We start from the raw sequence: 13022 nt of genomic DNA on the forward strand, positions 1-13022 counted from the left end.
TTTTTATGTGATTACTTCTTTTGTTTTTTTAGGAATGCCACCAAAAACCAATGCCGAAAGGCAAAAAGCTTACAGAGAACGACTCAAAATGGATAAACATGATGGAACAAAAATAATTTTATTAAAATAGTATGAATGATTACTCCCTTATTTTATTTCTAACCCGTATTTGGGTGCATACTTACAAATATTTCGAATTGAATAAATGAAGAGCATTCACAATATTTCGCCAATGTATAACAAGCCTTATGGCCTTACTATTTCGTTACTACTATTTCGTTACGTACATTTTTTTTGAGAAATACTCATTTAGGGTTACATTTTAGTCTATATCTACATTTAAGTATTATTTAAACCATGTAAAGAATGTAATCTGTTTTGTTTTCCAAATAAATAAAATTAAATTAAAGATATAATAAACGATATCAACGAAATGCAAATAATTACACAACATTCAACTTAACCTTTAGCTACTGAGGTGGATTTAATTTCACGTAAACACTGACGTGGGGACCTGAGAGGCCCGTACATATGTGTGCTTATATTAAAAAATACAAAATCTTTTTAGGGGTTTATGTTTAATAATTATTAATAGTGGTTATATTTAAATACAATAAAACGATGTTTATGTAAATTATTTGTTAATAAGTACGTATTATTTCAATATTTAGAAAACATGTAGCATTTTTGGCAAAAATCTCATAAAATCATGATTCACAAAGTTATCATGAAAAATATTCATAAATTCAACAAATCAACTTAGAATTTTAATTTTCAATAGTCTTTTTAGCTAATGATATATCAGTAATCCTAATATGAAATAGGGGGAAAAAAATTACACACATCAAATAGTGCGAATTAAACACAGTCTGGATAAACTTGCTTTGCTCAGTGAAGGAAGCCATACATGTTTTTAAAATGTAGATTTCATTTGAATCTTCAAAATACATGTATGGCACTTGGTTTCATTGTTTAAATCTTGATAGACAGGTACAGGCTTATCATTTCCTAGACGCTCAAAGTGCTAGCGCCATCTAGCGGTGAGCGGTACAGGCGAACACCACGGTGCCGGTGTGGCGCTAGTAGTATTGATTATGAATGTGGTGTTAGTCCAGATCTTCAATTTTCCTAGTTTTTATAGTTTTCCCTTTATGTGGCCATTAAACCCTAACTCTGTACCAAATTTCAGCTCTCTGAGTTAATGGGAAGTACTAGTTCTATTTTGATGATCATCAGTGAGTGAGTGTCATAAATGCGAAACTTTGCTTTCGCTTAACTTCGGAACTAAATGACCTACAGACTTGAAATTTTGGATTTTAAGTATGTGATTATAGCTTACTAGATGACGAAAATTTCTGCGTTCTGGTCTTATCCAAAGGTTCTCAAATAGAGACCTGAAAATGCGGCAAAATGGTTCCAGTAAAGGATGGTACGGCAGTGTTTGCTTCGCGCTCGACTTGGCGGGGGCACTGCCGTGTCCCCAGATATCCAGTAAAAATTGAAGTATACGAGAGAAAGGAAACACGTCTATAATATTGTGTGCCCGATTTATTTTAGACTGGCGTTACATTTCAGGATTAATCATGTTGTGAGGCCTACTCTTTGGGCCGGGATGCTGTAGTCAAAACGAATACTTTTATTTTATTTTTATTTTTTCCTCCTTACTTTCCTCAATAAACAAGACGAATTAAACTTAAAGTAACTAAGGCCGTGTTGCACCACCTTATTTTAACCGTAACATTATTATAGGTGCATTTTTACATTTTTGACGTTTGTCAAAGTAAAAGTAAGATGGTGCAACTCAGTTTAATAGTTGCGGGTTTGAATCCTACTGGAGGCAATGTTTGTGTGTTATTTATGTAAATTTATAAGTAGGTATCGTATATATTATCCCATGTCTCATCTGTATAGAGGCTTTGCTTAATTGAGCATTAGTAATATAATAATCATTTGGAACACTTTCAGATAAACAACATGGCATCCATAGTGGTCCAAGAGACTTTCGGCAAGGACGTGTCCGACCAGCTCTACACCATAGACAAAGACTTCGAGATCCTGCAGAACTTCACCGACACGCTGGTAAAGCGGGAGTCGAAGGGAACGAGACACATCGACTGGAACGCGCTGTTCAACGTGACAGATGATTCGGAGTTCATGAGGATTTTTACAGAGAGAGGACACTTGGGGAAGCAAATTTTGTAAGTAAAGCTGCCTTAAAATTTCTTTATTTATTTAAAATCTTTATTTCACACATAAAAAAACAGTGGTACAACAGGCGAGCTTAATGCCATGTGGCATTCTCTTCCAGCTAACCAGAAAATTAGACAAAACAAAGAATTTAAGTAGGCGTTAATAATTTAATTTATAACAAGACCTACACTAAAAAACAATAATACTACGTATTTGATTGAACTTAATCTAAGTGCTTGCTGCCTTAATTATAATTTATGAATTAAGATTGAATTAAAATAATTTAGACAAACCCACAAGCAAGTGGCGTGACTTTTCTGGCAAGTAAGATCAGGACCTTGTGACAGGTCACTTGCTTGTGCCTAAAACAGTGGCGCCTACTGGTGAGCGCTATAGCGGTTTGGAATATCGCATTTATTTGCAACACCAGATTGCATACATTAGTTGGCGCCACTGTCGAGTGAGATCCTACCCCTTGCCAGTGGTGCCAACTAATGAATGCAAATACGGAAACCCTCAGACCAGAAACTCAAATTACGATTGCGTCAATTTCTTTGTATTTATAACAAACTAGCTGACCCGGCGAACTTTGTTCCGCCTTAATGGCAATAAATAAGCAGACTTTTTTTTATTTCGAACGGGATAAAAAGTATCCTATGTCCTTCTCCTGGCTCTAAACTACCTCCCTGACAATTTTCAGCTAAATCGGTTCAGCCGTTCTTGAGTTATAAGTGGAGTAACTAACACGACTTTCTTTTATATCATCAACAGCCCTTTACAGTCCACTGCTGGACTATGAGCCTCCTCCACTATAGTGGAGGGTTTTGCCATAATCTCCACGCTTGGCAGGCGGGTTGGAGATCGCAGTTTATAAGATTGATGTTTTTCAGAGAGCGCTGCTGCCCATTCTCTGTTTGATGTGTAGTCCCTAAGTCGCCTCTTACGACACCCGCGGGAAGAGTAGGGGTTGGTGACAAATGTATTCTACTCTGCCGTCACCACACGGCTTTCTTTTATATATATAGATATATTTTTCAGAATAACAGTCCACGGCGCTCTCGCCAAGGAGGTAGTCAAACAAAACGCCATATTAGAGTACAAGATATCGCCCATACTGCTGGACCTGATGACGGTGGTGCTTGCCATCCAGGAGCAACTCGCGCTGACGCCGCGCCACGTCACCGAGGCGGTGAAGACACTGTACCCGGCTATAGTGGAGACCATGCTGAATACTTTGCTGGATGAGAATAAGGTAAGAAATGCTATCGGTGAATCAATTATGATGAGACAAACTTAACCACAGGCGTATTTGAATAACCAATCAGATTTCATTAATTATTGGAGAATGAAATCTGAGGTGGAATTGTGTAAAGCAATCGTAATCATTTGACAGTTCATATCGTACGATAAAGTCAGTTAAACAAAGCGTTTGACAGAATAATGGTACGTTATGAACTCTCAAATGATTACGATTGCTTTACACAATTCCACTTCTGATTGGCTATTCAAAACATTTCTCCGCTCATCTCCGCATTAGTGGAAATTGGGCCTTACCAATTTTTGTGTAACTCAGTGTCATGTTGATTAAATATCTGAGTTTATAAGTTACACAACTAAGTACTCGCGTATTACTCATTTTGAAAAGATCTCAAGAGAGACGATAATCTGTTTACTTTCTATTTAGCATAGATCACTTTATATCCTACGTCCTGATCACCCTGGCTTGTATACAACAACTAACAAGTAATCGTGGTATCTAAATTAATACTTTTCCACAAACCTTTTCAGACATACAAATCCCTCTCCACGGCAAGTGAAGACGTGGTGTGCGCGGGCGCAGACACAGCAGCTACATACCTCGCACTGCCGCAAGAAAACAGAGAGCAACTTGTCAGCGCGCTGTGCAACGCCACGCTGGCTATTGACGCTGGCTTGAAGAACGACTCCGCTGTCGGGAAAGCTGTAAGTAATACAATTTTTAAGATAAGTACGTGTATACAACCCATCTAGACGTACAAACAACTCTGTTAGTACGTGCTGTGCGCGAGCGCAGACGCAGCGGGTACATACCTCGTACTACCGGAGGAAAACAGCGAACAATTTGTCAGCGCGCTGTGCTACGCCACGCTGGCTATTGACGCTGGCTTGAAGAACGACTCTGCTGTTGGCAAAGCTGTAAGTAGTATTAATAACATGATACTTAGTGCTACTATCCACGTAAACCGCACGTCCATGTGCATGCTATCGTCAATTGACGATTTTTTGCATCTCGCGTAGAAAAAAACAAAAATGTGTCCATGGAGCGGCCGGTGGCGTCCTATCAGTAGTCTTGCGTTCGTCATGCGGTATGCAAGCATTCGTCAAATGACGGACAGTGGACAGTAGGCCTTAGGTAAATACTTCACTGCGAGCGAGCACGTGGTGTGCGCGGGCGCAGTCGCGGCGGCTACTTACTACCTCGTACTACCGCAAGAGAACAGGGAGCAACTTGTCAGCGCGCTGTGCAACGCCACGCTGGCTATTGACGCTGGCTTGAAGAACGACTCCGCTGTCGGAAAAGCTGTAAGTAATACAATTTTTAAGATAAATACGTGTCTACAACCCATCTAGACGTACAAACAACTCTGTTAGTACGTGCTGTGCGCGAGCGCAGACGCAGCGGGTACATACCTCGTACTACCGCAAGAGAACAGGGAGCAACTTGTCACCGCATTGTGCAACGCCACACTCGCTATTGACGCTGGCCTGAAGAATGACTCCGCTGTCGGGAAAGCTGTAAGTAATACAAATCAAAATAAATACCTCAATACTCCACTGCAAGCGACCAAGAGAACAGAGAATTACTATTGAGGAAATTCGTATTCACAAGCCATCTGTACATATCCCGTGAACTGACTCGTTGAGGGCACGACATGATGTCTCTACTTCATTGTAGCTCTTAAAGCTCTTGTTTTCATCATCACCATCTTGAGGTAACTTTCATGAGTACCCATTCGTCTTAATTTCCTAGAAGGAAATGGAAGGGAGGTAGGCTGGTTCCATAATCACTTGTCCCTTAATCGCCCTTAACGATATCCATGGGAAGAGTGGGAACTTTATACTCTACTGCAGTGTTTTTCAACCTTTTTCATGACACGACCCCCCTAGTATGAAACATTTTTTGGCGACCCCCCGACCGTTCGCTTTTTTTTTCATGCATTTTATAATGTTACAAAGATGTTTGTAGGGACCGAATACTTCAATCCATACAACATTTGCATAATTAGATTTCGGATTAATCTGTCTTTATAAGAATTTTTTTACGACCTCTCGCGACCCCCCTATAGAGGCTTCCTGACCCCCCAGGAGGTCGCGAATGTAATTTAACAAAAATTTATTTGCTGTAACTTATAAAACTTTTTTGTTTTACAGATAGCAGCCGTAAAGAAGTCATCTCACATCCTCGACGAAGTGAACTGGACGAAGCTCATCGACGGCCTTAAGAATGTCTACGTAAAGCTAGACCAAGACTACCCATACTTGTTCGAGTTTGCGTCCTACGGCATGGACGTTAAGGAGCAAAGTCGCGTGAAGGAGCTGATGGATAAGGCGAGGGACTACTGGTTCAGTATCAAGAGTTTGGAGAGGAGCTTGCACTTGAGGTAAATATCAGAAGCAGTTTGTTGCTGGGGAGATGTAACATTCTACTTATGTCCGAGATGGTGATAGCCTTTGTTTTCGCTTTACCTCCAATATACTCCCAAAATACATGCACACACACATTTTAGTAGTTGGTTCAATTTTATTTTTATTTCACTCCATAACTTTGAACAAAATTATGTGATAATTCTCAAGTCAAGTGCAGTGTCGTTAATACTTATTGCACCTCAATATTTTAATTATGAAGTAGAAAAAGTACTTTCATGGTATAATGTATTTAAATGCCAGGTGCGATTGCGGTCAAATACCTGCCTTGTCTAGCAAAAAAAAAAAAAAAAAAAAAAAAAAAACATAGTGGACATTCATCTTCGAGGCAAGATAACCCAGGAATGATTGTGAACAACAGCTAGCTCATTCAACATACCAGTACACCTACATATAATTATTTTTATGTAACAGTATCAAGCTGGTGTTCCGCCTTCTCGACTTGGTGGACCGAGGAGCGTTCGACCTCCATAGCGAGGGTTGGTTGAAGATGAAGCACGCCTTCAGCTCTTTGCAAGCGCCGCTGGCTGTAGTTGACGACTTCATTAGGCTGCTCACTGGTAAGGAATAAGATCAATTACCGAAAACCATAGTTGGCGTAACCAATAGATGGGAAAAGAGTAAAGTGAAAAAATTAAAAGTTATACATGGTGGAAACGATCTACGTCTGATCTCACGCGATTATTTCTAAACTATACAACATATTTAAGGGATAGGGAAGCTGGAAACATTGAATTTTCGGATAAATACAATTTATTCTGTAACCTATTATTGATTCCATTTGAAAGAGCTCGTGAAGCAGTCAGGATCAGTAACCAGTTTTTCGATATCTTGTATATTTTAGAAATAATCAAGTGAGATCATTATCGTTTCCACCACAGATCACAGAATGTGACAAGGGGGCGAGGCCGGTATCGCAGCAATATGCCCAAAAACAAAACACATTGCTCGTGACAGCAATGATGACAGCAGCGACGTCATAATGTAAACAGTTTGCTCGTGACAGCAATGATGACAGCAGCGACGTCATAATGTAAACAGTTTGCTCGTGACAGCAATGATGACAGCAGCGACGTCATAATGTATAGATGACCCACGCTGAACTGTCCCGCCAAACTCAATGACAGGGGGGCGCTACCATCGTTCAACTATATGGTTTCCAACATGGCAAAAATCTGAACCAGCGATCCGGTATTGACGGTGGCGCCCCACTGTCAATGTCATCGACAGGACAGTCCAGTATTTTGGAACTATATTCACTCGTCATGTCTGTGAACAGGCGCTGCTTTCGGGGACTGGTCAATCCAAGTTATTCAAATTTATGTATGCGAGTCATTTCTACTAGTATCTTAATATGTAAGTCTAGATATTAGCACGTCACTACCTTGTTTAATATACCACGCAATCTTGTATACCCATTCTTATAAGATACACCATACAAGAATGCATGGTAAATTCAGTGAACTGCTCCTGAATCGAATGTACCTACTACTACTATTTCTATTTATTTATATTAACCGGCAGACAGTGGTGACTGAGTTTGTTGCGGCGCTTCTTCTCAGCACTTGCCAAATGTTGGTCTCGAAGCGCTGGTAGGGTAAAAAGATTATGAGACATGTAGAGGCTCCTTAAGAGCAAAATGACGATTTGTAAGAACTATTTATTAGTCCAAACAAATAAAGAAATTTTGACTTTGACTTTGACTTTGCTTGCGTAGTACTAAAGATTATTCGAACGTTGAGTACTGTGTGCCTACCATGAGTTTACGTTAGGTGTGCTCGCTAGCGACTGCGTAAAAAAATGACATTTAAATGTATGACATATTGTGCAGCGCCCCTAGCGGCTACTTTCAAGAAATAAAATCTTCATAGAATTTTTTGACGTATTCGCTAGCGAGCTCACCTAACGTAAACTCATGGTAGGCACACTGATACCGCATTGGATAATGAGCACATATTTTGATTACTTTGTGTGTGTGAATTTCTAATGCGACACTGAGTTTCGAACTCAGCGCATTAGTTGGTATCTCTCTATGGTTTCCACCCTGTGTGCTTAGGAAATAAATTTCTAATGAAACAATGTTTTCTAGCGTTGGCCCACAACGAGAGCTTTTCCTCAAGCCTGCCCGCTAAGACGTCGCAGGCTCTGTCGGCCATCATCCCCAACATACCGCAGTTGGTGGTGGAAGTCGTCAACATGATCGTCAGCGGAGATGTCGACGTGAGTATTAGAGTCAAGAATTAATTAAGTCCTGCTTTTGAATAACCTGGGAATTCTCGGGTTCATACATTACTAGTCACACATATGGACAGACAGCGAAAGGGACTTTGTTTTATACTATGTAATGATTTTTACTAACATACCTACCTACTACATACTTGTCGACATTTGAGGCAGAAAAGTTCTCAAGACAAAAAGACGTAGTGCAGGAAGGCCTCCCACTTAGCTGATCGACAATCCAGACAAAGTTGCGGGAAGCGTTTATATGCAGGAAGAGCAAAACCGTTCGTGGCAATATTTAAGCCGCGGTGGACGTTGTTTAGTTGAAATAAATGAATTAACTCGTGGAAAAAATTTTTTAATTTTCAATAATTAAAATAATATCCTCCCACAGCTACAGCCAATCATCTCCCTAATGAACGGTGAGCCGGCCTGGCCATGCGGCAGCAGCGTGACCGACGTCTTACAACTATCGGCTGCCTCCAAGGAAGCTGTCACGGCTGCCGAACGCGCCATGTGTGTCGACAACGGACTGCAGGACGAGTGGGCGGAGTTTGTGAAGGACAGACACATTTCCTTATACGTGAGTATACTATTATAGGCGAACTTGACTTTTACTGGTTTGGTTCTTATTGGCGGTCAAGCTGTAGATCCTGGTTACACAGGAGTTACAACGGTGGGAACGAGAGGTGGGAATAGTCCCGTAATGAATACTGAGCCGGCCTGGCCGTGTGGCAGTATCGTGACCGACGTTCTACAGCTATCGGCTGCCTCTAAGGAAGCTGTCACGGCTGGCGAGCGCGCCATGTGTGTCGACAACGGACTGCAGGACGAGTGGGCGGAGTTTGTGAAGAACAGACACATTTCACTATACGTGAGTATACTGTTAGTTCGTAGAGACGATGGCCGTTGGGACAGGAAAGTTCTCGAGTGGCGACCACGGGCTGGAGGACGTAGCGTGGGCAGGCCTCCTACTAGGTGGACCGACGATCTGGTAAAGGTCGCGGGAAGAGGATGGATGCGGGCTGCGCAGGACTGTTCATTGTGGAAAACCTTGGGGGAGGCCTTTCTCCAGCTGTGGACGTCATTTGGCTGAAACGAGCGAGTATACTGTTAGTAACTCTCCTAAAGCTGCAGCCAATCGTCTCCCTGATGAACGGTGAGTCGACCTGGCCGTGTAGCATCTGCGCGACCGACATTATCATGGAATTCCTGCTAGGATTTTAAATTCCTTTCTTCAGAATCGGCCGAATAAAAAACATTAGTTAAATTACTTAGGTCAGATATTTCATACAAGCCATCCCATTAAATGTTGATGATAACATTTCTACTGCCACTTTTCAACACCGGTCTATTACGATATCCTGAAATGATATCGTGACAAGGTGTAAATGGCACTTGCCCCAATACTAATAAACAATTTTAACTTCCAGAATGCCAGTACATGGAACAGCACAGCCTTCGGTCCGCACGTATTCCTGCAATTCTCGTCAACCTTCGACGCCCTGGTGGAAGATACGACCCTGATAAAGGAGCTCGTGCTTGACCTGGTCAACGAATCCAGAACTGATGCGCCATTGACGATAGTCGGCGCGTGGAAGTATGCCGCTGGGCTGTTTGAAGGGACTGACAGGAATGACACTTTGAGGTACGTTTAAGTTTAATGAAGTGATACAAACTAGTATTTTTAATGAGGCCCGTTTGAGTTTACAGTTATACCACAGAATATTAATAAATAAGTACTACGTTATACCACATGTTATACTCTAACCGGGAACTGGGAAACAGGGCCTATTTTTATATCAATTAGTCTTCTTCTGCCTCATCTTATCCCGTTACGCAGGGTTGACATTCCCAATAATGTGCCGCCATTTATTTCGATCAATTAGATTGAGTTTTAAATCTTGAGTTTATTAGCAACCTGCCCCTATTAAACGAAGTTTAACCCCTGACAAATATGAATATTTCTTCGAGTTTTAACCACCTATGTAAACTTATGAAGCAATAAATGATTATGATTATAATCATCTGTTTACCGTTATAAAAGTGTTTTTGTTTCAAAATCGCGAGACTATGATAATTTCACTGCACTAAGGCCTACTAAGGCCATCGGCCTAAAACTTAGATCGACTAAAATATTTAAGACATTAAAAAAATATGTTATCTTTCTTCGCATCCTAGGAGTATGTTCTCAAACATCGACGCCCTCCTCAAAAGCATCACTACAACACCTCCGGTCCAATCCGTCAGTGCCCTCTGGGAGGGCTACGCCAAGTGTAAGCCCTCTGAAGGCTGCGGAGACTTGCGAAGAGCAGCGCTCAAGTACTCCTTCCAAGCTGTGTCGGTGGTTCTTGATAATGTCGCTGGAGATCTACTAACTTACTTCAGGGAAGTCAACGGTAAGATTATTAGAAACATTAGCGAGTGCATCACTACGACACCTCCCGTCCAGTCTGTCAGAATGGCTTATCTGGAAGTCTTTAAAATAGACTTCGTACGCAGGTTGGCCGTAGTAAGGACAATCTGGTCAGGTGGGGATTCTTGGATGGCTTAAACATGGAGTGCAGGTGCGGTTTTGTTCCCCAGTCGATGAAGCACATGATGTCGTGCCCTGAGTGCCCGAGCAACTGCACGCAGGAGGATTTAATGAATGCTGCTGACAACGCCACTCTTGTGGCTGAGTTTTGGGATGACACTGTGATAAGAATTACTAGATGCATTTGCAAGTGTTTCGACACAACTCCTCTCGCCAAGGTCGTCAGCGCCCTTTGGGAGGGCTACGCCAAGTGTAAGCCCTCTGAAGGCTGCGGAGACTTGCGGAGGGCAGCCCTCAAGTACTCCTTCCAAGCTGTGTCGGTGGTTCTTGATAACGTGGCTGGAGATTTCCTAATTTACTTTAAAGAAGTCAACGGTAAGATTTATTAAATAAACCCTCCTGTCCAGTCTGTCGACGTCCTTTGGGAAAGCTATGCCAAGTGCGAGTCCTCAGAAAATTGCTGACTTGCCACGCCTAAAAATCCGTACATAGCTTTCAATTCAATATCATAATTTCCTATTCTTAGCTCTGTTTTCCTTGCATATTTTTATTTCGTCTTTAGACTCTCTTTGTATTTCATATTATGATTTATAACCTTCACTACTGAAACATGGCAACAAGTTTTAAGGTGGCCTAAATTGTGCGTTACTTTTTGAAATCCTTTAATACCTACTGTCACTTGTGGGTCAATAGTGCAGCTTATAAAGAGTATGTGAGTAGTGAGTATGGCTCAATCATTATTTTGTTACTCCACAGAGCCAGATTCAAACCTGCTGCAAATGGTTGGGTTCACCAAATCGACCGGCTTATACATCCTGTTCGACAAGCTCCCGGAATTCGTGGCCGCTCTGCTCAACTCCTACTTTGACTACGGATTTATGAGTCAGGTAAATAACAAAAAAGTTGTCTAGTCTTTGCTTCACATTGAGAGTGAAACCTGCCAAGGTAGGGGGCAACCATTGCAATTTCTGATCTCTAAATGTGTCTCTTCCGAAAGGTACTTCTTGTGTAGATCTAAAAAATAGCAATACGCCGACCAGAAAAAAATGAATTTTCATCTAGGGTATGCGATGACAACCAACCAAAATCTAGTGCTCCGAGGCAGTTAAGTTTCATGCAACAGCAGCTTACGCCCGTATTTACAAACATTACTATGAGGTCTCACAGTGCGCGTGGACGCACAGGGTGACACACGAACCAACCGAACCGAAAACAAACCTATTCAACGATGCTGTACGTTCAGTTTGCTGCTTCACTTAGCATTGTTTGAGAATACGGGCGTTAGTGTATTTCTTTGTATTTAAATAGCCGCCATAAAGTGTTACTGTAAATTCCTATAAAAACTTGTAACATTAAACAAATAACTACATCACTTTCTTAGATCCGTCGTGCCTCCCTAACCGACTTCTGGGACTGCCAAGAAGTTCTGTCCTCGCTTGCACCAGCGGCCGGCAGCAGCATAGACAAGGAGACAGTCAAGAAGGTGCAGCCCTTCGTGTGTCCTTCGCTGTTGTACTGGATCTCACTTCCACGCGGGGACAATACGTTCTTGGACGTCGTGGCCAAACCGGTGAGTTGACGGGATTGTCGAATGTGTTTAATTAAACTTATTTGATTTTGAAAACAAACACCAAATAGTAATTAATTATTACATTTGAGTGTGCCTGTCAATAAGTGCAACTTGTGTGGTACTTTTTAACCCAAAATTCTTGAAAATACTATAAGACACGACACCAATGAGTGTGGACCTTTATACCCTTAGAAAACTGTTAACTGTCTATCTAGGTATTTTAGAAAGTTCTGAACCTTAATATAAGTATCTCAATGAATCTGTTGCTGGTAGCACAGCTGGTAGGAAAAAATCTTACCAACTGTATACGTTCTGAAAATGTATTTCTACATAACGTTTTTGCAAAATAGCCCAAAAGTAAAAATCAAAATATTAAGTCATTGTATTTAATTTCATTACAGCAATACATATTCTACACGCTCCCAGCACAAAACTTGACGAGCAGCTTCGAAGCTGCATTCAATAAAGCTTCAGAACTCAGCAGCTTTCTCTCAAACATATCCATCAAGAACCAAACAGTTTTACCGGACGAAGACNCATTGTGAACCACTTTTCTTTCACGACTATAAAAATATTTTAGCAATTTAATTCATAAAACCAACTGCGCACATTTAAAATAAAGTTTGTTTACACTTTGACAGCAATAGACTGACATGCAAGGTGACATGTCAATGAAGTTTTCAGTTACTGTTGCCATTAAAAGAAATTAGTACCATTAGTTTTCCGCAACATGGCGAGGGTTTTTATGTTCCTGGTCAGGCTATAACAAATGATTTAAAAATTGATTTATTTTCAGAAAGAAACTAATTTCGTCCCTAAGAT

The 13022-nt window shown here is 41.1% G+C and overlaps 1 protein-coding gene across 1 annotated transcript in view; it reads left to right on the forward strand.

Moving 5' to 3' along the window:
* The window catches only part of LOC114363337 (uncharacterized), an 85968-nt gene that overhangs the window by 50250 nt on the left and 22696 nt on the right, over nucleotides 1-13022 (forward strand). The window contains exons 12-23 of the mRNA XM_028319025.1: nucleotides 1966-2198; nucleotides 3229-3442; nucleotides 3979-4152; nucleotides 5602-5831; nucleotides 6289-6434; nucleotides 7964-8094; nucleotides 8489-8677; nucleotides 9528-9742; nucleotides 10276-10493; nucleotides 11387-11517; nucleotides 12012-12200; nucleotides 12602-12729. Coding sequence (XP_028174826.1) covers nucleotides 1966-2198; nucleotides 3229-3442; nucleotides 3979-4152; nucleotides 5602-5831; nucleotides 6289-6434; nucleotides 7964-8094; nucleotides 8489-8677; nucleotides 9528-9742; nucleotides 10276-10493; nucleotides 11387-11517; nucleotides 12012-12200; nucleotides 12602-12729 — 2198 coding nt within the window. The remainder of the gene's footprint in view (nucleotides 1-1965; nucleotides 2199-3228; nucleotides 3443-3978; nucleotides 4153-5601; nucleotides 5832-6288; nucleotides 6435-7963; nucleotides 8095-8488; nucleotides 8678-9527; nucleotides 9743-10275; nucleotides 10494-11386; nucleotides 11518-12011; nucleotides 12201-12601; nucleotides 12730-13022) is intronic.

This window comes from Ostrinia furnacalis, unplaced genomic scaffold (genome assembly GCF_004193835.3).
Source record: "Ostrinia furnacalis isolate ACB-3 unplaced genomic scaffold, ASM419383v2 OfSCF7067, whole genome shotgun sequence".
In the NCBI taxonomy this organism is placed as follows: Eukaryota; Metazoa; Arthropoda; class Insecta; order Lepidoptera; family Crambidae; genus Ostrinia; species Ostrinia furnacalis.